At 38.6% G+C, this 25,836-nt stretch overlaps 4 protein-coding genes across 7 annotated transcripts; 2 read left to right on the top strand and 2 right to left on the bottom strand.

Moving 5' to 3' along the window:
• Nucleotide 1: 1 nt before the first annotated feature.
• Nucleotides 2-5,056, top strand: LOC110851965 (flocculation protein FLO11). The gene is made up of 3 exons (XM_022099912.2): nt 2-161; nt 310-453; nt 544-5,056. The coding sequence occupies exon 3, from the start codon at nt 559-561 to the stop codon at nt 4,516-4,518; it is 3,960 nt and encodes a 1,319-aa protein (XP_021955604.1). The 5' UTR covers nt 2-161; nt 310-453; nt 544-558; the 3' UTR covers nt 4,519-5,056.
• Nucleotides 5,057-5,059: 3 nt separating this feature from the next.
• LOC110851967 (lysosome-associated membrane glycoprotein 1) lies at nt 5,060-21,245 on the bottom strand. Of its 2 annotated transcripts, none has more exons than XM_022099915.2 (7): nt 20,698-21,245; nt 7,668-7,769; nt 7,337-7,596; nt 6,999-7,245; nt 6,507-6,689; nt 6,134-6,184; nt 5,060-6,048 (listed from the first exon to the last, which is right to left on the bottom strand). In XM_022099915.2, exons 2-7 carry the CDS (start codon nt 7,711-7,713, stop codon nt 5,957-5,959), a joined length of 879 nt encoding a protein of 292 aa, XP_021955607.1. In that variant the 5' UTR covers nt 7,714-7,769; nt 20,698-21,245; the 3' UTR covers nt 5,060-5,956. The 2 variants fall into 2 exon arrangements, with proteins under 2 accessions (XP_021955607.1, XP_021955606.1); XM_022099914.2 differs by lacking the exon at nt 20,698-21,245 and adding an exon at nt 8,930-9,082.
• Nucleotides 10,407-21,287, top strand: LOC110852701. Its single transcript, XM_022100812.2, has 11 exons — nt 10,407-10,773; nt 10,935-11,211; nt 11,277-11,365; nt 11,442-13,159; nt 13,255-13,818; nt 13,898-14,506; nt 14,593-14,762; nt 14,837-16,098; nt 16,172-19,181; nt 19,262-19,398; nt 19,476-21,287. The coding sequence occupies exons 2-11, from the start codon at nt 11,084-11,086 to the stop codon at nt 19,787-19,789; spliced, it is 8,001 nt and encodes a 2,666-aa protein (XP_021956504.1). The 5' UTR covers nt 10,407-10,773; nt 10,935-11,083; the 3' UTR covers nt 19,790-21,287.
• On the bottom strand, nt 20,903-25,821 carry LOC110851966 (transcription termination factor 5, mitochondrial). Of its 3 annotated transcripts, XM_022099913.2 has the most exons (7): nt 25,556-25,821; nt 25,271-25,493; nt 23,416-23,498; nt 22,956-23,089; nt 22,704-22,866; nt 22,441-22,623; nt 20,903-22,329 (listed from the first exon to the last, which is right to left on the bottom strand). In XM_022099913.2, exons 2-7 carry the CDS (start codon nt 25,488-25,490, stop codon nt 21,316-21,318), a joined length of 1,797 nt encoding a protein of 598 aa, XP_021955605.1. In that variant the 5' UTR covers nt 25,491-25,493; nt 25,556-25,821; the 3' UTR covers nt 20,903-21,315. The 3 variants fall into 3 exon arrangements, with proteins under 3 accessions (XP_021955605.1, XP_035709831.1, XP_035709832.1); XM_035853938.1 differs by lacking the exons at nt 25,271-25,493; nt 25,556-25,821 and adding an exon at nt 23,776-24,227; XM_035853939.1 differs by lacking the exons at nt 25,271-25,493; nt 25,556-25,821 and adding an exon at nt 23,605-23,758.
• Between the last annotated feature and the right edge of the window lie 15 nt (nt 25,822-25,836).

Genomic DNA, 25,836 nt, shown 5'->3' on the forward strand with positions numbered 1-25,836 from the left:
TGCGGGCATAAGAGTGGAGTATAAAACATGGCAAACAACTTTTTATAAATTTCTTTCAAGTCGAAAAAACAAATAAAGAAAATAATGTCTTCATTTTGAAATTTAATTTTTCGACTCTATATTTAGTACTTGTGTGAAAGAAATTTAGCGATAAGTCGGTGGTAAGTTGGTTATCTCAATTTGTCCTTGTACTTTTTTGTGAGGAGGGGTTTAAGTGCAGAATATTTAATTTATAATGGTTTTGTTTGATTACTTGTTGAAGTTCTATAGAACAGAATATTGATTTGCTGATTAATTATGTATGTATAGGATAACATTTGCTCGGAGGAAGGCTTTATACTAAATAATCGATTTGACTGACCGAGAAAGATCATCTCGAACTTTGACCCGTTTCTCTTTACCTTTGGGAGGATCTTTTTCAAAATGGAGCCCATTATTTGTGAATATTTATAGGTATAATTTAATTAAAAATGTAGCTATTATTAAAGTAATGTAATTTGTGGTGTATTTTTTCGTTTTTTAACTATATATTTGAATATTTAGGTTAAAACTGTAAAGATGAACAACCGATCTCCCTTCATTCCCAATATCCCCACCCCCCAAGGTCACTGGAGTGACCCCCAACTCTTCGGTAACCCTAACCCGTCGTCATCATCATCGTCAAATCAATCGAACGGACAACAAGTCCCATTCACAGCTCATCAGCAAATGCAGCTTTCCTCATCATCTTCATCGTCATCTCACCAACACCATCAATCTTCGTCACAGCCACAATTTTACAATTTTATTAATACGACCTCCCCGTCGGCAATGAATACACCGGGCAGTATTTTCACCTCGGACCCTTGGGCTACAGCGAATCTAAATGTGACCTCCCTCTCAAACCAGGTCAACTATTCCTACCATCAACTCAATCAACAAGCCAACAACTATCAGCAACAGTTGCAACAACAACAGGTCCAAGTTATGCAAAATATTGTGAATCAGACACCACGAGGGATGCAATTGACCCTTGATACGCCACATTTTGTTCACTTTCCCGTAAATCTGTCGCCTCCGGGAGGATTATTTTCGACCGGGCAGACGAATAATAGTAACAACTCTCAGCGGAGTAGCTCGAGTGGGTCTTCGAGGCCAAGTAATATATTTCATGGCGAGAGTCCCCCACCATCTCCAGGATTGGATTCCAGATCCATGGAGTCGATTTATGCTAATCAGCAAACAGTTTCAAGATCATCTACTGGTGGAAGTAGCAGCAATAATAATCACCACCAGACTTCGAACATGATGAATGCAACGTATCTGCCCTTTTTAAACTTAAACTCACGCCTCCCATCCATGCCCTACCCGTCCTCGACATCCCCGGCGGCATCCCCATCTCCTTCATCAAACATGTCCCCCTATTCCGGAGGATCTTCTTCCCCCAGCCCAACGCCACAGTTGCAACAAATTAATTCCATCTCTTCTGGAAATATGGGAAGGTCACAACAGACTGGCCAGCAACAGCAACAATCGTCGTCATCATTTCATTCAAGTGGTGGAAATAATACGTCAACTTTCAATCAGACCTCACCTGGAAGTAGTGGTGGCGGTGGAGGCGGCGGTGGTGGACGGATAAGTAATAGTTCCAGATTGCCACAAAATTCTCCATCACCCGCACCCTCCCCTCTCCCTTCAATGATAATTGGTGGACACCAATATTTTAGCTCGTCGCGAACCCCACAAGCCCCACAACTCCACCAACTTCAAACTCCACCAGCGGCTCATATGTTGTCCAGACAAGTAATACCCACGCCTGGAGCGTACGTTCCCCTTCCTTCGCCAAATTCACGATCCCCTGTTCACCATCAGCAACAGCAACAGCAACAACACGCTCAACAAAATATTCATTCTCATCACCAACAACAAATTGGAAATCAAATCCAACAGCAGCCAAAGGCACAAAGCCCACCTCCACCAAAGCCCAAGAAACCACGCGCCCCGAGAAAAAAGAAGGAACCACCAAAGAAACCTCTCGCGATACCAGGAAGCACAATCCCTCCACCTGCATCCTCTCCCATGATGGCGAGTCACCTCAGCATGCCAAACTTGACTAACTCTTGGGGACATGTGTTGGATCTCCCTCCCTTTCCGGCACATTTGGCCGCCTTAGCTCAACACCAACAGCAGCAGCACCAAAAACATCAAGCTGCTTCGCGAATGATGACTCCAACTCCTAATAATATGAGGCAAAATTTAGGTCAATCTGGGAACTATGTACCGATTCAACAGCAGCAACAGCAGCAGCAACAACAACAACAGCAGCAGCAGCAACAACAACCTCCTCCTCCTCAGCAGCCTCCTCCTGTGATGAACATTAGATTTACTCCACCCATCGGAGAATATCCGAAACCACCGAATTCTACGAGCTTGCCACAATCCGTTATACGAACCACGTCCGTGATACATCAGACTCAGCCTAGTTTTGTCTCGTCAGCAGCGCACCGTCAATCTACTCCGGTCACAGTGACGGCTTCACCACAAAGAGCGCCTCAGCGAAGAACGTCATCACAGCCTCAAGCTAAAAATGTCCCCACCACCACCACCCTTACTGCCAGTACTGCTGTCAGTAATACTACGACTACGTCAGCAGCCTCGAAACAATTGTCTATGTTGGACTATGCGATGGAGAAAGCGGGCATCCCCTCCAGTGTGAATCAGATCAAGGCGGAACTATTTAGTGGAGAGGAGGACGCCGAAATTATGCGACTCGTCAGCGAGTTACCCGATCAGGCGGGTAGTGAAGCTGGTATCCGCCCCAGCGGAGATTTTGATCTCGAATCGGAACTGAATCGCTTCTACAGTCCACCATCGCCAGGGAAAGATCAAGCGAATAAGTCAATTTCTGTGACATCAGCGACGCCCACTACTGGGACAGCTAGTCAAACTAAAACTACAACAACTACTACAACGACGACGACTACGAGTCAGTCATCTACGAGTAGTTCAGCCAAGCCAGCAACAAAACCACCCCAGTTTTCTGACGATGACGACTGCGAAGTCATCCTTGTAATGCTGAATAATAAGAAGAGGAAGCCGCCTCCTCAAAGGAGGCCACCCCCTAACAAAAGAGCAGTTGCTGGTCAAGGACCTCGTGGCCAAGCTCCTCTCCCTGGTCGACCAAACGTTACAGTGGCCGTGTCCCCAAATACAAATGCGTTACGACATGCTGCCCCCAACACTCGAAGAAATGCTGCAGCACAGGAACCCAAAGGAAAAGATCCCATGGTGCGAGCTGCATATCCCAATGGCAGAGTTGTTGCTGTAGCTCCAAAAACTACGGTGTTAATTCCACCCCTTCGTCGAGGAGGAAATGCGAATGCAGACAAAAAGCCCAACACAAAGACTACTGCACGCAAGAGTACGGCACCAATCCCACAACCTCGTAGTGGGCCTGCTCCTCCTCCAATTGTTGTTGCTACCGGGAAGCGTGGTGCTCCAAGCACGAATAGTAGACAACGCTCGAAACGGGGCCTGGACGAGTTTGAAATCTACCCCATTAGTGATCCAGAACCGGAAAAGAAATTGACCCGACAAGCAGCAAGGGCCCTTCTTGAACGGGGAATCAAACAGGAATTAGACAGTTTAACCCTAAACTCACCAACGACCAGCTCATCTTCTGCCCAGTCCGTGACAAAACGTAAATCTTCAACGGATAAGCCACCCATAAAGATGAAGTTGAATTTGAAAGATGGCACAGCGAAAAATGTGACTGCTTCATCTCCATCTTCATCTCCTCCAAAGCGCCCTGGCCCCAAGAGCAAGACAAAAGCAGCTGCTGTACCGCAAGCACAGAGTAAAACCAACCCAGACGAAGATGACTTGGTAATATTAGACGAATTTCTTGCTGATTCGGACGACTCATACGATCCTGACGGGGAGCGAGATGAAGCGTCTTCAGAAAGTGATACTGAACCTGAACACGATGACGATGATGATGACGCACCCGTGACGCGAAAAAAGCGATCAAGCCCAGCCAAACGGTTGAAAGGTATTGACCTAGACGAGGAAGAGACGCCAATATCAAAATCAGTGGAAAAAGTAGTCAGCAAAGAGGATGATGGAGCTCTGCCCATTCCTCCACCGCATGACGAAGACGATAACGAAATGATCTCTGCCCCATTCGATGATGGCTATGATTCTCCTACCAGTTCCTTCTCACCGCCATCCCCTCCATTCAAAAACATTGTGTTGGAACCGGAAATGGATATTCAAGAAAAAATATCACAGCCTCCTCCCTCCTTCACCGAGACTGAAATATCAGACCAAAACTCCTCAAATCCTGTCAATGATCACGAGTCAAGTGATGAGGACGGCGACGACGACGATGACTCGACCGTTGCCACCCCCAAGTTTGAGATGCCCAAACCCGCAGTGATTCTCAAGGGGACGAAGGAGGACGCAGACAAAGCTGTGAATAACATGAGAGAAACGCTGGCCCAACTTACGAAGTTTAAGCTGCCATTTTTTGGTAGATAAATGGAAAGTATTTCAATTAAATATACAATTCAATTATGTATACCTTCTTTTTAGTTAACCTTGTGCCTGCTAATTAATACTATAAAATACAAATCTAGTTAATCTGTGGCACTATTTGATATGAATAATTCTAAGAATTATTATACTTATAATCCAGCCCAGAAGGATATTCATATTTATATATATGATGTTATGAATTGCTTTTAAAATTTTGATTATTTTATTTTTTATTGAAGGAACCACAAAATGCGTTTGTGTATATTCATGAGTTATATTTTTTGTTCATCTATCAAAATGGTGATTATATAAAAATGTATCGTGTGTGAGTGAACATTAAATATCGCCATTTATTAAATATGAGAGTACCTCAAACACGCTATTGTTGTGTACCATGTAAGTTTTACCTTGTCTGTTGACAGTTTTAAAATACTTAGTTCTAGTATTAAATAATCATGAAGGTTAAGTTTATGCTATATTGTTGTACAAAAATTGTTGATATTCGTTACATGTAAATAAACTGATCAATCATCACAAACACAAGTTGTGTTCTTTTATATTTTTTATTATTTTTACTTAAAGGAACAATTCTAAAATAAATTATCGTAAGAAATTAGCCCCATCAAACCAACTAAAGGACTAATAATAAAACAAAAGAACTGCCAAAAATATTCAACCTCACACAAACAAGCCTAACATTGCATGAACATTAAATATTCGGATTTTAAAAAGATTTAAATAATTCTTCAGCTTTTCTGACGAGTTTTAACTTTGTAAATTCAGTACATAACTATGTAATAACTGTTAATGACTAAATGAAGCTGAAGAATGAATCGCATATCACAAATGTATGTATTCCAGACTCGATCATACTAATATTAAATACACTGTGTGTGTGGGGACCAATTCTTGAAACGACAAAAGGCACTCATCATGTCGTCAATCATTTTTCAAGTATCTAGTTTGCATAATGTAAGATTGTTGAGAAAATTAAATCGAGTCAGGCGGCGGATCAAGATTGTTCATTTGTTCAATTAGCTATTAGAATTAACAATTAATCAATAAGAAACCCATCTTCAGTTCATATCATGGCAATATTTTATGAGCTACGAACTGTATACGAACTTTGAGAGAGAATAACCAGTAAACATTTTTTTATAATCAAAACCTATTAATCTAGTATAAATATTATGCGATCGATACCTACGTACAAACATCCGAATTGAGATAACGTCATACTTATCATATTATTATTTAAACCATTGTAAACAGGTAATTACATCATTCTTGCACATTTTTTTAAAACTTGAATAAAGTCGAAACCCAGAAGAGAAGTCTTAAGTCCGCGTGATCGTATCAATTTGTTTGGTCAATAATGGTGGTGAATGTATATAAATTGTGATTGTTGTTGGTATCACCACATTAATTGGAGTTGGTTAATTTAAACGCTTTGATAGCCTCGAGACCTGGAGCGGCGTCTTCCAATGAGATAAGCAATTAGGACAATCACCACCAGTCCAGCAAGAGCAGCTCCTGTACAGGAAAGTTAACAAGAGATTCAGAATATTTTCACAAATTAGGATTGTAAATGTAAAATTGACATTGACTAACAACTTACCCACAGCGATGGGGACAACGTCAGAAGCATCATCAGCAGGGCAGTCGATTGCTATAAATTAAAGAATAAAAAATTATGTATATGTACATATTGCATACCTAGATTAAAGTTAAAGGCAATTGTGTAATGTATATAGTTATAACATTTCACTTGGGTTAGAAATAAAGTATTTCCAACGACAGGATACACAATGTTTAATATTATAATTTATAAACTCGTGTGTTTAAAGCTGGACTATTTAATTTTCCCTTCATTTAAATAAACCATAATAGCAATTGAATTTTATATGCTTATTCTGGTGCGTTGAGAGGGAGCGTGCAGTTTCACAGACTCATAATTACTGCCATACTACATAAATAATTAAATCAATTACATGGGTTGAAGTTTGTGTCATTCTTTCCGGTTTTCCTGAAAGCATCCAGCCTCATGTCAGTCAATTTGAGGGTGACAAATCCATCTTCGGACTTTAGTGTTTCTTGCTGCAGACAAGAGTACGAGTGGTTGAATGGTGTTTGGAAAGCAGCCTTATCCAAGATGTTAAATGTAAAGTCTTTATCTGTAATACACAAAATGAGGACACATTTACATGCATTATTGATTTAGCGATAACGCAGAATTATGGAATTCTGTCGTCTGAGCTTGAGCACGAGTCTCAAAGATTTATGCTATAGTCTTCTACACAAGTTGAATATTTCCATCGACAGGATACACATATCAAATATTAATTTAATCATGAGTTTGAGATGGAATTTCATAATTGATCTCCCCATTTGTAAATAAAACCAACTCAATCAACAGAACATGAAAGAATTGGGCGTTGAATGGGGTTGATTAATACCTAATTCTTTTTAAAATTATTGCTTACTTGGGTTGGTGGCGTTCACAAAAACTGCTGGATCCTTGTACAAAGTTCCGGTGACGTTTTGAAGGGCATATTTTCCAGCGCTAATTCCATCCGTGGTGATCGATGCAGTTTCATTCTTTTCAAAAGTGAACTCAACAGAATTTGTGTGATTGGTAACAACAGTCCATGTCAGTTTAATAACACCCAGGGAACAATTGCCAGAAACAGTGACGCCTTTAATAGGAATATCTACATTGGCTGTTCGATTCTGTAAAAGTATTAATAGAATAGGTGATAGTTCATAAGTTGTAAGTGTTGATGGTAAATGTATCAAGTCTAATGTACGAAATAATGATTACCTTTTTCTCAACGTCAAGATAAGTAATGCTAACTTCGATGGCACCCTTGATTATGATACAAGTCTCATTGTTCGCATTTTCCAAGGTCCATTTACCATCATTTCCTGGGTATTTTGGGGCTGGGGCTGGCTTAGCGGTTGTCGTGGTAGGAGCAGGGGCTGGTGTTGTTGGCGGCGTTGTCGGTGCTGGCGTCGTTGTTGTAGGTTTGACAGTTGTAGTTTCTGGAGGGTCTTGCTGTGCGGAGACTCCGAAAAGTAAAACTACACAAAGAAAAAGATAATCAATAATACAAGAAGCAAATAAATCAATTTCTCATATCAACAATTCTTACCAGAAACTCCCACAATTAGAAGGGCGCTTCTTAATGAGCTCAGCATTTTGAAAAGTAAAAATCCAAGGACCAAACTGTTTTCTTTTTCCACAAAACAATGATCTATTGGAGAAGAAACGACATAATAAAAATAATTTAGCTTGAAATCTTGAATAATAAATAATTTAAAGTAGAACGCCCCTTTATATATTAATTATTCTAATGTGTGACGCATCACATTTAGATTTCTTTATAGGTTTCTATTATCAAGAAGTAAAAGTGAGTCCAGACGATGGTCTAATAGTCTAGAAGTGCGGTGGGTGGATTCCTTTCGAGTTTAATCTCTTAACCCCTAATGACTAACAGAGAAAGGAATGCTATATCGCCATTACAGAAATATAGATGAGTCACACGGTTAACTCTCATGGACGGGTACATGCAATTTCCTTCAAGAAAGGATAAGAAACTGTTTCCATCGACAGGATACACGTTATCAAATTTGTTTTTTTGATCATGCGTTTGAGATGGAATTTCATAATTTATTTCCCCATTGGTAAATAAAACCAACTCAATCAACAGAATATGATAGAATTGGGCGTTGAATGGGGTTTATTGAAGGCACAATACCATGCAAAATAGCAGGCTTAACTAAAACGTCATGTAATCAATTTTTGCAACCTATGGCTTGACTGATCATTTGCAATATCTTTATCTACTAAACTAATAATTTCTATTAAACTTGCAAGATCGACAAAATAATAGAAGGAAGACATGACTAATGTGATGCATAAAATATGATATTAATTGTATTAATAGAGTGGAGTTACTCATCATATTCACCCAAAATTGCATAGATGGGAGTTAATAATTCTAATTTAAGAAAAAAACAACGCAAATCATGTAATGTAACCAACCACCACCAATTCCAGTCGAGCCAAGCCAAAACGATACTCCTGCTGCTATAACTATAACGTTTTATACCGTACTTTTCCAATTGTGTAATGTAATGTGGTACTATGCACGACTTGTAAGAGTGAACAAACGAGTTTCGGTGTTATATATAGTTTTTTCTTTGATTAATCGATGATCTCGATCTCAATCGACGAACTTTCTTTGCTAAAAATATCAATAGTTACAAAAATCACGCTATCTAATGTACAGACACTACCTTCCAAATTTAGAAATATAATATGTGAACAAGCTAAAAAAGATACGTGACAAGGGACAATGCAGTATGAGCCAATTAATTTAATTTCCAAAATTAAAATGAAGCCCTCTCTTACCAATTAGTTTCCTCGTTCGCAGAGCCCAGCTGCTACAATTTATTGATTGCGTAAGTAATACTTGACTGGACAAGATGCGGATTTAATTGGATATTAAATCTGAGTGACAATATCTTCGTATTTAACTTTTCTAACTGCAATGTCGCTGGTTTGCGAGATGGAGCATGAATAAGTGAACTTTGAAGTGAATGATGGAGAAGGAAGGAAGGCAAAGCAATGTAAAGTTAGCTGTTGTGCTATGGTTGTGCTAAGGAGCCTATTCTGTTGTCGCGCAAAACAAAACTCGCACGGGTAAGGATCCATCACATAATGTGTGACGAACAAAATATGTTATTTTACATAGAAAAATATTAAATGTATGTGTTGTGAAACTCGTTAATTTTGTTGAGAATTATATTCCAGGTTAAATACGGCAACAAAATTGATGGGAGCTATTTTGTGTACTATTTGATACGAAAAATTGTGAAACGCCCATTTCCATCTCCTCGTAAGCTGGGAGGACAATTTAACATGATCAGTATTGACTAAACATTGTGTGTAAACGCTGTAACCATAAAATTATCCCTGGAAGCCGTATTATTTAACACGGGCGATCAGACTAAATAAATGTTGGTGGATGGAATTATGTTGATTAATTATGTTTGCATGTAGCTAATATAATCTACAAAATATACATACATTTTAATTGGCTTGCTACTGCTATGCCCGTAAATAATAAGTAGAACAATTGTAATGCAACGACCACCATCATCCAGTCAGTCCATTCTATTACCTAACAGATGAATTATTATTCTATTCTACCCAAAATTACTTGTAAAGTTGGACAGAAATTTTGCATTCATCTCAATCCACCCCTGTAAATACAGCATGCATTGCATAATTAATGTCAACTCCAGTCAACTCAGAGTCACATGACAGGAATAGACAGACAAAGAAGTGTTATTATGTTGTTGTTATAATACGGGTTGGGTTGTTGGCAAGGGCGAAGTGACGAATCTCCTCGACGACCAGATGCAAAATTTGCTACTCCCGCTTCCACGTAATGGACAAGGTTGCTCGAAAACGTTGCGGGCTCTTGCATCAAAATCGGGCAAAATGTATGAAAACTTGTATCAATTCAGTATCACTCTAAAGTACAATTTCATGATAAAACTTGTATTAACGAGTTAAGTTAATGCATGTAAATCTAAACCTAATCAGCATTATCTATTTCTTTGCAAGTAACCAATGTTGGCAAATACTATTTTATCCTCAATTAATACCTTGATTTTGTAATTATTTTGTTAATCAGTTTGATAATTAATGAATTGAAGTTTGATACAAAAACAGAGAAAAAAATCAAGAAATTGATGCAGGTTCCCCGTTGCCAGTGGGGCAGTGTGACTGTTTTTTGTGTGGAGTTTTCTAATGTGGAGGGCACGCTTAACGCTTTTCTATGCTCAGTAAATGCGAGCTCTATGATGATGAGTTACATCATACAATACACACACACAGACAAACTCTTGTACTTCATCTTTCATCTTCTCTCTCTCTCTCTTCTCCTGTTCAATCTCATCAATCAAGTTTTGAAAATAAATCAAATTTAATTATCAATTATTCACCATAATGGAGAGGAAAGGACCGAGTTTAACACTGTTCCCTCTCCCACGTTGGTAAGAGAAAGGTTGTCAACTTTGATTGCAAAGTTTGTTCGAGACGAGTGACGAGGGAAAGCTTTTCTTTTTGGAAATTAATAAAATAAACAATCAGAAATTGAGTAAGTTGGTCAATTAGCTACATTGCCGACAACAAACAAGGTGGTTTAACGACATGGTGGAAATTGGAGGGCGACGATGGGAAGACGGGTAAGAAAATTGAAGAGTTTGATAATTGGTCGTTTTTTAGTGGTACTTAGATATTTATTGTGTATTGAGGATTGAGAACTGAACCGATTCAAACTTATTTATTAGGGTGTATAGTGTATAGAATTTTAATGATTGCAAAACTATTGTTTCTTTGATTTCAGTTGATGAACACAACGTCAAACCTCGTCCAGGAATAGTTAATTTGTAAATAAATTGAAGAAAAGCCACATTCTTTAAATAGAAGTAAAAAGAGAGTTCAATCAATCCGGACAGAATCGTCTATATTGAAGGTGTATCATCATTTTGACGGATGTTAAAACAAATAAAGACCAACAACCTGGTCAAAATCGTAGTCGATGAGAAAAAAATGGAGGGAAGCACTAGAGTCAATAATAAGGCGAACAATGTACAGCCGCAACAAGATAATGGATCAAACAAGTGGGTTAATAATAATATATTAAGCAAAAATTAAGTAAATCTAAACAAAAATGAAATCGTTGCAGGGTTTTATCTGTCGGGGATAGAGTTGAAGCAATTTGGAGCTCGGACGGACAGAAATATCCAGGACGAATTGTCCACGCGTTTCCAAATGGTACTGACTAAAAATATCTAGTTAATATTAATTTCAAGTTCACAATTTTCTAAATTTTGTATAAAATTACTTGTAGATTCATATGAAGTGCTATTCGACGATGGAGTCAAGTCACGTAGAAAAAATTATCAAATTTTTAAACTCAACTCTTCATCTCAACCCCAAACGACAGATTCTCCTCTTCCACCTCCACCCCCTCTCCTACCAAAAGGTCGGCAGACTCGATTTGTTGGAAGAAATAATGCGGCACATAACAAAACGACGCCAGTCAAATCATCTCTATCAAGGCAATCTTCCACAACTTCAGTGATTCCTCCACCTCCCCCACTCCGGCTTGGAATTGTTAATTCAAATAAGAACAGCATAGAATTGATAGAATCATTAAAAGAAGATGAAACCTCATCTCCAACTGATGTAACGTTATCAGGATCCAATTCCTCTCCCTCTACTACCACCAACACGACAAGCACGGCCCCAGCCCTCACCACAAAATCCTCTGTGTCATCAAAAGCTAAAATAAAACACGGAGCGACGGGGAGACCACCCACATTGATACCCAAGCCGGCCAAACCTTCCAACGCGAATTCCTCTCCTAAAAATGAAAGTCCTCTCAAGAGGAATAAAGTCACGAGTGCTGGTGATGATAATGCCAGCATGTTATTATCATCTATAAATTCAACTACGACGATTGACGACGGCGTGGGCAATGAAGTTGTTTTAATCAATACCAACGGAAATGCAAGTACTAGTAGTAGTCCTTTAACTATCACTACAAACCGTAACAGTGATGAAAGTCTTGTTAATAGTGATGCTAAAAGTTTAGAACATATTGCACATTCTTTAAATTCTCCATCATCCACTGATTCTAATTCAAGTACAAAGAAAGGATTCGTATATGTTCAACAACCCCACTATTCAGTCTTTGACCCACCCCCTGTCGACCTGGGGAAGCGGCAAAGGAGGGTCCACAACTATTCCATGCTGGCAAAAGGTCCTTCATTGAAGAAAGGATTTGCTACGAATGGACTGGAAGAATTGATTGATGGAGAATTTATTACCCCAACTTCGACTCCCTCCTCCTCCAAGCCAAACTCTAGAAGTTCTTCGCCTAGTATCTTTATCTCTTCGTCGTTAATTAATAATGTTAATTGTACCGCAACCTCAACATCACCACTACTTCCTGGAGCAACGCCAACAGCAACTGGTACCAAAGGCACATTGTTCTCTACCAAGCAATCAGTTGCACCACATGTCAAAGTATCCTCATTACCAACCCCTGAAGGAGGCTCCCGATTCGTGAGAAAGAGACGCTTTCTTAAATCTCCCACAAAGTCGACAGATAAATCACCAGTTCCTAAAAGTGACAGCAGTTTTGATTTGTCAAACTTGAATCCTTTTGATGACACAGATACTTTATTAATTGGAAGTAGTGAAACAGCAGCAACAACGACATCACCGACAACACTCAATTGTGAAAGTGTAGCACCACCTCCTGCTGAAGCTGAAAAAACTACTCTGACGACATCCGCGACGACCCCAAACGCACCATCACCAACGACGCCAAATATTGTAGAATCTTCTGATACGACTACCCCACCCGTTATTAAGAGGAGGAGGAGGAGGAATTTACATTTGATCAGTACACCAGAATTCCTAACTCCGCTACCACCATCGGCGGGAGACTCGGACGGAGATGCAGTTCCATCGAAGCGATTGAGGAAGCCTTCCTTTAGATTTAGCGCAGAGGAAGGATATGTCAATGTTTTCGCGCAACAAAGAAGAACAAGACGATCGGTATGCTATAAAATTACAATAATTAAGATGCATTTTTCCTTAGTTGTCAAAGTTAATGTTTGGCTTCATATTTCAAAAATGATTTGATGTTGCAGTCGCCATTATCTACGACGCCACTAAAAACGAAAGTCGATGAAACTGCTACTAAAGAGAAATCCCCCGCACCTCAAACCCCAACAGCACCATCACCAACATCTTCAACTACCTCGCTTTCAAAATCTCACGGAAGAAAATCCAGAAAAGGGCTTGGCCATCCTGAACCTTCACCTGCTTCCTTACTACCTCTTCCTCCTCCCATAGTTGATGCTGCAAAATCCAGCAGGAGTCCGAAAAAGGTGTCACAAAAACAAGACGAAATCTCAGAAGAGGAAGAACTTTTAGATATTGGAGAGTACACGATCCCACAATCTTCTCCATCGCCATCCAAACAACAACGGGTAAACAGCAAGTCGCCAACTAAAAGACCTACCAGGCACACGGCCTCTCCAACATTATCGGATAAAATAGTGCCATCAGAACTCCGTGTTGAATCTCCTTTGACAGCAGAAACAAAATCCACGGCCGACACTAGTACCACCGAAACCTTGAATAATAATCTAGTCCATTCTCCTCCTCCTCGACCATTAAGACAAACTTCTAGGGGACGGATAGTGAGACCGGTAAGTAAAATGTCTTGATGGTAGAAATGTGCACACACATACAATAAAATTAAACTAATATGTATTTTCACTGTTTCAGCCTCCTCTGAAATCGGACACTGCTGTCAAAGAAGCCTCCGTCGTACTCGACCGTCTCCAGGCTATTCCAAAAGTTCAAATTCTCGTTGAAAAATGTGATAGTGCGATTCCAGCAAACCAGTCCAGCATTGGGAAGAAACTTGGGGAGAAGCCAGCATCCATTAATTCTTCCTCCTCCTCTTTTCGTAAACTACAAGACAATGACGATGACATTGTTGTTGTTGATATTGATGACGGAAGGGAAGCTGACATTCCTCGTTCAACAACTTCAAAGTTCGCTCGTAGTAGGAAATGGAAAAACAAGAAACGTTGGACCAAGGGACGTGGGCTTCTTCCTGGTATCAGGTCAGGAATGAGAGTAAGTGATTCACATGCGATGCATCTGCTCAAGAGGTCACGACTGCAGAGAAGATTTGATAACCGGGGACGTCCAAAGATCGTTTTACTCAAAGGAATTACAAAGAAAAGATTCAAAAAGATCATTGAATCCATCAAGAGAAGGAAGATAAAAAGGAAGAAAATCTCTGTTCTGACCAAATTTAAGGATGTGCGTGTCGATATTATTAATTGTGTTTGTGGAAGAACTGATGAGTTTGGTTTGATGGTTCAGGTATGTTGAAAAATATGTTATAAAAAAATGTTGAATTAATCGAAACTATAATTAACTAATTTACTTAATTATTACACGTTTTACAGTGCGAAGTATGCATGTGTTGGCAGCATGGAAATTGTTTCGGTTATTTCGATGACTCAAAACTCCCAAGGTTTTATGTTTGTCAATCTTGTGCAAATCCAAAACGTGTCCGTCCATCGTACCATACCGAAGGAGTGCGACAAGAGACTTATAAAAAGGGAATTTTGCCAACGTAAGTCGTCTCCATTAACTCTCTTTCTGCTTAATTAAATTACTCCATTATTTAGTCAAATCTATTCTTGCTAGATTCCAATTTGCACCGAAAACATCACTCAAACAGCAGCGGATATTTAAACGATGCAACGATCTCACCAAAATGATAAGTGGAATCGAGAATGCTATCCGGCAAAATCGACTCAAAGAACTTATCGCCACATCCGAACCCGAGCATAAAAAATTGTACCAATGGAGTGCTCCCAGAACTCACCCGAAAGATTTAATTCAAAAGTGGCAGTTTCGTAAATATTATAAGGCAGTCGTACGCCGCCTTATAATCAGACACAAGGGAAAGCCCGACTACATGGAAAAGCTTAATAATACGATCGCATTCCGAGAAAAACTGAAAAAGTACTCGCAAGCATTTGACGAAGCCAAGTTAGCAATCAGTCGCAAAATTGGATCCCGTGGCCTAATATTGGTAGAAAAGCTATCCGAACAGGAATCTAAACTTAATAAAATACATAAAGTCAAGGACAAATTGGATTCTGAGCTTTCAATGATACCCGAAGCTATGAGGACATCTCTCTTGTCTCAAGTTATGACTAATCAACACAAATCTCTGCTAACCACTGCGAGTGGATTTAGTCTTTCTATGACCCCTTCAACTTCCACCCCAAGCAGTGAAAGTAGTGACCCGTTGGCTTCTGCTCCTACTACAATTGCAACACCTTCTATGATTCAAGAATTCCTTTCCCAGTTTGATGGACTAATAGATTCAGACGATTCGGACGATGATGTACTTCAAGAAAGTGTGAAAAATGCATTTTTAAGCGCTGGAGAAGAAAATTTTGTCAAAGATAAAGTGGACGACGATACTATTGGTGCAAGTAGTAGTACTACGGCCGAACAACAACCTGAAAATCTTGACGACTCCAACAAGTCAGAACTAGACACGAGTCTAACAATCACAAATAATGAAAATGCAGACGTCATTGAAGATATTATTCGATTCAACTTGGAACAACTGAGAGATCATAACATTCCCATCTTGGAGGATGACGATAGCGATAATTGGATGGAAATGAAAAGGACTTCCATTTCTTCCACATCTGCTGACAGTGACATGATTAAGCTTACACTGCCAAAAACTAGCAAAAAGGCAGCCTCGACAACACAGAGTTTAGGAACAGAATCGTCATTATCCGTTCTTGCCAATGTGGACGTTGAGAGTGAGAGTGAAGCTACCCTTTCAGGAGATACAACTGTTTCTGTCGAGGATAGTGAGGGCGGAGAAGAGTATTGGTACAATCCCATAAGTCATCTCAATTGTGAACATGATGCGATGCGGAGTAAGTAGCCATGAATTTTCAAGTCTTAATTAAGTCAAATAAATTTTAAATTAACGGTCTAATTGTAATTTAGAACTCCTTCTTCACGACCCTTTGATTGAGTATGACAAGAAGACGGATGGCTTGTGGAGATCTCGAGAACTTCAAACTTTGAAGCGTGATTGGATCGACGAGCTTGATTTTTATCTGAATGGTGATCTCGGCCTCGGTCTGGACTCAATTTCTGATTCGGATTCTTCATTATCACCATCCGACGATGAAGACGATTGTCCAGAACTTGCCTCCGACTCAACAGATGAAAGTGAATCGGATGACGTTCCTACTGCTGTAGAAAATGGAAAGGAAATGGCTGAAGGGACGAAACAAAAATCCTTGCGTTATTGGCAAAAAGAAGTCTTAGAACTTGGGAATAGGTCTCCACGCGAAGAGGAAGATGATGAAGAGGAGGATGAAGAATGGAAAGCTGATGAGGATTATTTGGAATCAGATAATGTCATGTCAGATCCTGAAGAAGTTGACATGTCCTCTCCTACTCCGAACAGTTCTAGTACTATAAAGAGACAATTTTCCTCAACCTTAACAAGTGAGACCATTACTCCTCCAGAAGTTAGTGACATGATGTTTGTTACCAGCAGTGATTCAACAGACACTTTGGCTGGGGTCGGAGATGTTATTGATGTTCGTGTCAGAGTCGAAAACAAGCCTGTCATAAGCAAAGCCATCATTCTTGGTGGAATCAGAGGGGAAAATTTTGTTAAACTGATAAGCACTGAAGGAGTGGAAAAGGATCAGCAGAGTTTAACAATGTCCAATTTCGGAAATATGCCAATCTCGCAGTCGCTTCTATGTAAATCGTGTCAAGAGTCTGTAGGCGTAAAGTGGAATTGGAAACAACTAAATTCTGCAAAAGGAGTCAACATCGTTTTGGAGGATACGGTACAAGTTTTATCCACAGAAATTAACCGTTGCAAGCAGCTCGCGCTTAATACCTTGGATGCTAAAGCTTCTCTAAATCTTGGTCATATTTCCGACTTCAAACCTTACCTCAGAGACGAGATGCAGATGACGTCCGAACACAAATTCTTGCCCCCTTTTCCCAGGTCATCTACATCCATGCTTTATGAACCAAGGAAGCTGACAGAATTGTGTCGTGACGTGTTGAGCAAACCAAGAACTCGTACAAATCGAAAAGTCACGAATCACTTGTCCAACAAATCCAGCAACAATAATACTGCTGCTTCTGCCGAAGAAGAATCCATCCTCACTCTGCTCTCCCTAAGTAAAGCTCCTGTAGACTCCAACGGTGAGAATGTGAGTGAACTCAGCATCGAATCTCTGAGAAAGTTGACAGATCGTCTCCAACACAACGGACCTCTGAGCGAAGACTTGGCCAAAGCAGTGACCGGCCTACCTCTTACAAATGGCAAAATTGGTTTACAAAAACTAGACAAGTTATCGTCACAAGTAAATACGTTGTCGTCACCATCTTCATCCCTCTTGCCCTCAACTACAGAACCAATTTGCACCCGTTGCAATTTACAACACGACAATGCTCAAAAGTTATACATTCTCATCACTCAGAATCCATCTCTTGTAAATTGTGAAGAAAACAAGCAAAAGTTGCAACTCTGGTGTAGCAGAATTTCTAAAGCCATAGAAGATCTCCGCCTAGCGACGCATGCCATGAGGAGCATTCTCTACTTCAAAGTGCAAGTCATCGCGCAGAGAAAGAGAGCAGAAAAAACAGCGAGGGATCTGGGCGTCAAAATCACTCCGGACAGTATGAAAAAACGACTCCAAATCTTAAAGCCTGACCACTACCTGACTAAACTGAAGGCAGAATTTGTCGACGCTCTCATGCCCTACGCGACCTACTTTATCAGCCGTTTTACCAAAAAGGATGAACTTTCCGCGGCCAAGAAATCTTGGATTGGAGGCATGATTCAAAATTATAATAATGTCAAGAAAACTCTGAAATGTATGTACTCTGTTGAAAATGAGGATGGTCGCCTTCAGTCGGAAGATAAGTTTTACGCATCACTGGACAATTTAAGGAAATCTTTTGATATCGTACTCACCAAGAAAGATATCAAGATGAGAAGACAAAATCAATCCTTTAGCCAATCCGATAGTACCCAACAAGGTGAAAGTGGTGGTGGAGAAAACCAAGATGCTCCAAAATCTGAACAAATGGAAAAGTCGGCAGAACCAGAGCTGGAACAAGTTATTAACGCTAATAATAACATGGATGTGGATGCCGACACGACCACCCCTCTAGTCAATGGTCTCAATAATGATGATGAAATTACCACCGCAATCCTTGAAGAAACTACTGCCCCTGAAGTGAAAATTGGAGATGATAACCCAGAGAATAAACCGAGTCCAGAATTATCTTCAACAACAACTCAGGACGACAATGGGACGTCATCTCCTCCTCCTCCTTCCTCACTACCAGAAATATCAACAACAAAAGACGAAGAGCAAACTACAACTAATAACGAAGAGCAAACTACTACAACTAATAACGATCTTCAACCAGTGGTAGTGGAACAAGAACCTTCAGTTGATCAGAATAATATGGCCGAGCAAGTCGACGCGGCAACCGCTCGGCAACTACAAGAATATGAAATTTTGACGCGTTTAGCCAACTATCCGATTCAAGTTGAAGATGTCAATGCGTTACTTGGAATTGCTAACGAGGTGGCTGAATCCGCAGCAGTATCGACGAATAACACCGAATGCCCCGTCCCACCATCATCAGTGGCAGAACAAACAACTGACCCTCAACAACAACAACAAATTTCTAGCAACAATAATACCGTGACAGAACAACCAATGGAGCTGGACGATTTCGGCACTTGTCTCGAAAACTTGTCATCATCCGGAGGGAATTTGGTGGGGGATTTGGACTTGATTAACACGATTGGCTCTTTGGGTGCAACTGGAGGCCTCAACAATGGCGGGACAGCAGAAGAGTCCGATCTGCTCCTTAATGTTTTTGACGACCCAATTTTCTCTGATCCACCAGAAGAACCAGTTCCATGTTCTAGTCGAAGTATTACCAATACAAAACAGACCCAACCGTAAGTCTTTTCTTTATTTGGAAGTACTTGCTTCAGTTCGAGATTTTTTGCCTTTAACTAATGACCCTTTTTTCCTTCAGATTACCACCACAGTCAATGGCACCATCCCTTGCAAAACTAACTCCAGAAATGTGCAAAGGATTCTTACTAGATGACATAAAAGCGCACCAACAAGTTATAGATTCTCAATTGGATAAAGTAGACGGAGAAATTATGGGTAAGCCAAACTAAACCTAAACTAAGTAAATTAAACCGTTCTTAGATATGCATTCATTTTCAAAACTTCGTTCACAGAACTTGAGAGACGAAGAGGCAACGGACTAAAAGACAAAGACGATCACAAACTGTTTGAATTTCTCTACGCCAACATGCAAATTCTGTTAGAAAATGCAGAGGTCCTCAAAGAATTAACGAATAACTGTGCGGGATTGGACAATGCAAAAGTGCGCCCTGATGACATGGAACTGGACGACGGTTTCGACATGGACGCAGTAATACGTGAAAATAGCATGAGGCGAGATGCTGCTTACGAATTTTCAGATAATATCTCATCGGAGTCAGAGGAAGAAAAAGAAACAGATAATAATGTGTATGGTTTAAAATCGTAGCGACAATTCTTAATGGAACATTATATGTAATGTGTCCCCTACCCGCTCTCTTGTATTCGCTGTATTAGTTGAAAATATTTATGTGATTATTTCCTTTCTGGATTTTATTTACTGAACAATTGTTTTGTTAAATTTACTACGTTGTCCCTATCTTATAGCAAAAAATTCAGAATTGCAGACTTCTCAAGCGTTGTAACGGAATTAAGGAGCCCAAAACGCCATAATGTATAATGGCCTAGCTAAGTAAAGTAAGACTAACTACAGAAAGTATTTATATTGCATTTATCATGGATTTTTTTTATCATATTTACAATTTAGCGCACACAACACACCCACTTTGACTACTTTTGTAAACAATCTCTCACTATTATTTGCCATTTTGCAGAATAATTTTTATATTCTCTTCTTGATTAATCTTTTTTTGTGAGCTTCCTCTCAAACCAACCACTCTTTTGATGATTATCGTTATCATCATCAGGCATGTAAAAATAAAATTATTATTCAAAAGAAAGACCCGAATTTGTGTACCGTCAGTCAGTCCGATTTGGTCTTGCTCTTGATGAGACTGAATTTTAAAATGCATAAAACGATTTGCATATTCAATATTTTGTGTGTGGTATAAGAATTATGTGAGTGAAAGGGTGCCTGAGTGATGAGCCTGTATGTATTTAGAATGATGTACATTTATAGATAGATTATTGATCCAGTCATAATATACACAAATTTATATCAACTGGTAAAATTTCGGGGAAAATAAAATGATGGTGATGATATCTACGTTTTGACCGTGTAGTAAAGTAGTAGTTTTTTAGTAATGCTAATGTATGGTACGGTCAGTCAGTTAAAAAGAAAAAAAAGTTGCTACTTTGTAATTTCAAGATAAGAAAAAATAAGAAACAATTATGTACCTTGTCTTTGATGAATTGATTGACAACTCCAAGTTTCTGATCGTACTCCTCCTTCTCCTCAAACAGTAGCAGTGATTTTAACTCCGAAATCTTCAAGTTGATGATAACGAAAACTTCCGTCGTGGTGAAGAAGAAATATTGACTCCACTTTTAATTATGTATGTCCAAACTCTTCCTTCCCCTCATTCACTTCACTAACCACATATTTTATATATATCTTTCGAGATACAAATTATTACTTTCTTCGTATTGTTTCTTGTAGCCAGTTGTTAGCATAATATTAATAATAGTAGTACGATTCCACTAGTGACGAGGACATAATTATTTACAAGTTTCTTGTTAAATATTTGTAAGTTAAATTATATTTAACTCATGATAAAGCTATGATTTAGCCTGATCGAGCAGAATTTAACTTTATATAAAAATGATGAATATATTAAATCTGTATTTTGTACTGGATATTTAGATAGAAGAAGATGATAAACTTGTTGTTGTTAACTAAAATTTGGTCAACGGATTCTCCGAAATATTAAATCTACGACACTATCACCAAAAAAGTGCTACTAATAAAAATACATACTTTTATCAAATCTTTTGTTTCTTTAATATCACTGATGATCATACTTTGCCGTTGGGTTTCTTCTTGTTATTATTGTCATTATTTAAAGTTTCGTATAATGATTCGCCAAAAACAATTTCTTCCGGTTCGGTTTCTTCCACTTCTGGAAGGAGTTTTGCCGTCTTCCGCTTTTTGTTCTTTTTCATGTTGTCCAAATTGTCTAAATACGAATCGAATCTCGTCACGTGTTCGTCATCCCCTTCGTCATCAGTGTTTAACTGAGTGGAGTTCCGATGCCATAACCCATCGCCAGAGAAGTGAACACTTTTTTCTAAAAAGTAGAGAACCATATGAAGAAAGTAATCGTCTGTTAGGCTGGCTTCCTTCGAGTCGAGGACCGCTTGGAATTTCTGCTGCAAGTTCTCCCTCGGATACAGGATAATCGGCAGGGCGGAAAATATTTGAGATTTTGTGAACACTTTGAATTCTTCAATAAATTGGAGTGAGTCTTTCATATTTATTGAGCTGCTGTTGAGCCAGTGGGGCTGCATGTGAATCGCTTGGCGAATTTCTTTCTTCGTTTTGCTAAAGTACGTTTTTAAATATGTAAGGATATCCAGTCCCCTCGTGCGTGGTCCACCCTTTTCCAGTTGCCTCTTGAATTTATTTTTGTCCAATGAAAGTAAATGTAACGAAGCTCCGGTCATATTGATAGAGCGGAAGTATTCGACGCGTGCTTTTGCCTTCTTTTGATAATAGATCAGCCTTGACACGCGAGGATGATTTTTTAAGACGCTAAATTCTGGGATGCTGTCAAATTCCTCGAGTCGTTCTCGAAGAGTATTTGCCGACAGGGTGTACAACTCGGGATGTCGGAGGAGGGAATCTGGAGGGATGCCGTGTTGAGTAAATAGAGATTCCACTTCAAGCAGTGTCTTTCTTGACGACATTAAAATTTTGGGACGTTTGTGTAATAATTTTTCCATCGGGATGCCTGACAAGGACTCGATATTGCGGAGGACGTCGGCCGTATTCTTTGGATTTGCTTGAAGGAGATAGCCGTGACGTAAGATCTTAGAATGAATGGAATTACAAAATTAAATTATTAATTTAAGATTATTAATTATTACTTAATTAATTAAGCATTATTAAATTAGAGGATTATTAATTTAATAATGTTTTACCTTATCCTTTTCCAATGTGGTTTCCTCCATTAATATTTCGAGTGATTGTTTAATCCAATTCAGGCATCGATGACTGATTCTTAAATACTTTGGAAAGACTAGATGCACTTCTGCTGGATCACAGTTTAATTTCCATGCGATAAATTGAGCCATCACAATTTGTCTGAGTTCCTTGAGAGTCAACTGCAATCGATTAATTAAGTAAAAATATAGATAATCCAAAATAATGACTAATTAATTATACTAATGTATTGTTGTTGCACCCTGCTCATGTCATGCGGTAACGCATTCCATACGGAATCTTCAGCCTGAGTATTTTTCTTCATTTCCAACACGGCAAAATAACTTTGAACAATTTCTGGTGGCGTTGGAGTCACTTTCATTTGATGGAGAAGTTCCACCGATCGTTTTTGCAATGGACTGAAGCTGTGGAAGTTTAAAATTCCAAGCATTAAAGGTAAGTACATATTAATACATATTTAATGCATATTTAAGTACATGCATTATTCGCATACTTTAAGATTTGAGACAGTCCCACGGAGGTGAAAAGCGACTCCTTCATGATTTCGATATAGTTAAACGTAGCCATCGGGGACATCATAAACAGATCAGGGTAACAAAGCACTTCTCTCGCGAGGAACCCATGCTCCTGAATAACGAGAAAAGAGGACTAGAATTTCATTTTTTTTTTACAAAATTTCATAATTTGTTTGAAAATTCTTATAACCAAATATAATTTAGTGAATATTCTCGGAAATTTTTAAGACGGCAAACAAAACATTGTGGTATCTATTTATTAATATGTATGTACATATATGTTCCCCTATGCAGCTGGGAAATGAAACGGGCTTCCGAATTCTACCAAGAAAACACGTGTTCGTACTAGTTCGTGTATGCTCACGGTCATAAGTAAATAAATGACATTCATAATGCACCCATTAAATGATTAAAATTTATATTTAATTAACCACTCACCTGTAACACGTTGAAAGTTTCTCTCGCATTTTCCTCCACAATCAGCTTTCTTGGAGGTTTCCTCACATCGGATTCTGACACACCTGTGATATTATTTTTCGATAAAATAACGATATGAGGTGAGATATCTAAAAAAAAAAGTGTCCAACAACTTTCTCCATCATATCTCACCAACCACTATATCATTACCATAACATGATGCCTAGCATTTAACATGTATAGAGCACCACAGTCTTTAATGTCACGTTGAGCAATTATGTATTAATACATAGAGTATGAAATGAATGCGAGTCAGTTAACTCTAACCACTAAACTAATAAGTATTAACATGAATATTATACAATCCAATATTAACAATACCTTACTTCTCACACTCTATAATATTACTAAACAAATCGATGCGCTTCTTTCCACAGCCTACTTTGTGTAGTAGCCATATGACTTCTGATTCGGCTATCATGTAATCAACCTTTTTACAATGGGGCCAGCATTCTTAAAGATGTAGATTTATGGCACAAATTCGGAAAAAGTTTTCCTGGCCAAATTTCACCTCCAGAGTACCAAATTATAAAATAATAAAATGAAAAAATCCTATAAATTTTGCTACACAGAAACAAGAGAGAAAAAACGAGAGCTTCTTTCTACTGCATAAAACGGGACACATGTTGGCTTTACTGGATGTGGAATTATGTGGACGGATAAAAGGATGATGCTTTGCTTAATACGAGTATGAACATGAATGAAGGCCAGGTTGAAAAGCAAGGGTAAATTCCGATGGAATATGTTGTAACGCTTTGTAATGTATGTTGGGGTCAAAATTTGTTTAAGGTAAAATTTTGAAAATTGTGTGACTGGGTGTAAATTTTGATGGAATTGTTCTTCTAGTGAGAAGAACAGCAATTATAGCTTTAGTAATAAGGAATGACTAGTTAATTGCTGCTACAATTATAATTAAACGGGTGATGATTAGATTGGATGAAACCATTAAGAATTACTGTACACTAATTGAGGGGATGATGATTAAGCAATTATTTCAAAATCTTGGACTAATAAAGTGATAATTTACAAATGTTTCACTTGCCTTGTTATCATGATGATACTGAACTGAATGAATATCATATGGATTGGTTGGATGGAGGAGGAATGAAGGAAAACGTAGGCTAGCTAATTAATGGGTTTTGGTTGGTGCTCGCTTTTCTTTTACTGTCAACTCAACAATATAATGAAATGAAGTCAGCTATCTCACAATAATGATGGAATGTATTAACTCATTAGTTAGTTAACTAACTAACTATTGACTATTGTGGTGGAGAGTGAAAATAAAGATATGCTTTCTCTAACGAAAAAAATGTTAATGCTGGGAAAAAATATTTGTGTGTATAAAAAGATGATCCTCTGAAATTTTGGCCCCGAATAAAAGATTAGGGTGAAACTATTGTTGACAAAGTTCACATTCATACATAGGCGAACGAGTTTTAGTAAACAGACTTTAAAGTACAAATTCAGATGGGCAGTAAATTAAATAAGTAATATAATGCAATGATGCCGAAAATTATGAAATCTTGAAATATAAAACGAAAATATAAAATTTTATGAATGTGATGTCAAAATGAAAGAAAAGCGATGCAAAAGAAAGTTTACTTTCTCCCAGCCAATAAAAAGTGAGTAGAACGGGGAGTGTATGAAAATCAGGAAATGGTCCGACTGTTACACCGATGCAAAATTATGATTTAGAAATTGTAAACAATGCACAATTTTTTACCAAAGTTATGACACTTATCATTACATTATTGATTATAATAATCCCAAGTTTTTATGTGTTCATTCAACTCAAAATTTAATAAATTCTATTTACCCAAAATTCTTGCAATAGTTCCAATATTCTTCTCCCGAAAATCTGGTCGTGCCGATTTCGATTCCTCCGTCACGCTATGATCTTCTTCCGGTGGTAAGGATGACGATGTCAATATTTCTTTAGACCCTGAAACCTCACGCAATCTCATCTTCACAAATCTACGGGTGAAAGTCTTTAATCCCACGCTACCAGCATTAATTTTCATCAATGTGGGAAACATTTTCTACAAGAAATATGGAATCAATTAAGCTTTAAGTTTATAAAAATTTTAACACAACGACTTACATTAATTGACGATACTAATGGTCCAGATTCAGAAAGTAGATCCAAGTTAGTGAGACCAACAGCGCAAAAAGGTATGGCTTGACGTCAGATACAATTTTTGAAAGTATTTCAGAAATATTTATGCAGCTTGTTTCGAAATCGTAATTAGTAACTTAATTGGAGGGGAGCGGTCTTTATTGGTGTGGCGTTTGTTATGACGGTATGGGAAATGAAAATGCTTTTCATTCTGCGAGAAGAAGAGATCATGTAAAGTGGTGTAAGTTCTGGTTTTCTTTCGCGCT

Source organism: Folsomia candida, unplaced genomic scaffold (assembly GCF_002217175.1).
Source record: "Folsomia candida strain VU population unplaced genomic scaffold, ASM221717v1 Fcan01_Sc007, whole genome shotgun sequence".
Classification (NCBI taxonomy): domain Eukaryota; kingdom Metazoa; phylum Arthropoda; class Collembola; order Entomobryomorpha; family Isotomidae; genus Folsomia; species Folsomia candida.

What these genes read in the sequence shown, in the direction of transcription:
- LOC110851965 (XM_022099912.2), top strand. Translation starts at nt 559, where the DNA reads ATGAACAACCGATCTCCCTTCATTCCCAATATCCCCACCCCCCAAGGT.
- LOC110851967 (XM_022099915.2), bottom strand. Translation starts at nt 7,713, where the DNA reads ATGCTGAGCTCATTAAGAAGCGCCCTTCTAATTGTGGGAGTTTCTG. An exon ending in ATCTTGACGTTGAGAAAAAG is followed by an intron (nt 7,246 to 7,336) that starts GTAATCATTATT and finishes ATACTTTTACAG; the next exon opens with AATCGAACAGCCAATGTAGA. An exon ending in TGACACAAACTTCAACCCAT is followed by an intron (nt 6,185 to 6,506) that starts GTAATTGATTTA and finishes TTTAATTTATAG; the next exon opens with CAATCGACTGCCCTGCTGAT.
- LOC110852701 (XM_022100812.2), top strand. Translation starts at nt 11,084, where the DNA reads ATGTTAAAACAAATAAAGACCAACAACCTGGTCAAAATCGTAGTCGAT. An exon ending in AAAGAAGAACAAGACGATCG is followed by an intron (nt 13,160 to 13,254) that starts GTATGCTATAAA and finishes TTGATGTTGCAG; the next exon opens with TCGCCATTATCTACGACGCC. An exon ending in AATACAAAACAGACCCAACC is followed by an intron (nt 19,182 to 19,261) that starts GTAAGTCTTTTC and finishes TTTTTCCTTCAG; the next exon opens with ATTACCACCACAGTCAATGG.
- LOC110851966 (XM_022099913.2), bottom strand. Translation starts at nt 25,490, where the DNA reads ATGTTTCCCACATTGATGAAAATTAATGCTGGTAGCGTGGGATTAAAG. An exon ending in AAACTTTCAACGTGTTACAG is followed by an intron (nt 23,090 to 23,415) that starts GTGAGTGGTTAA and finishes CTCGTTATTCAG; the next exon opens with GAGCATGGGTTCCTCGCGAG. An exon ending in GGACTGTCTCAAATCTTAAA is followed by an intron (nt 22,867 to 22,955) that starts GTATGCGAATAA and finishes AAACTTCCACAG; the next exon opens with CTTCAGTCCATTGCAAAAAC.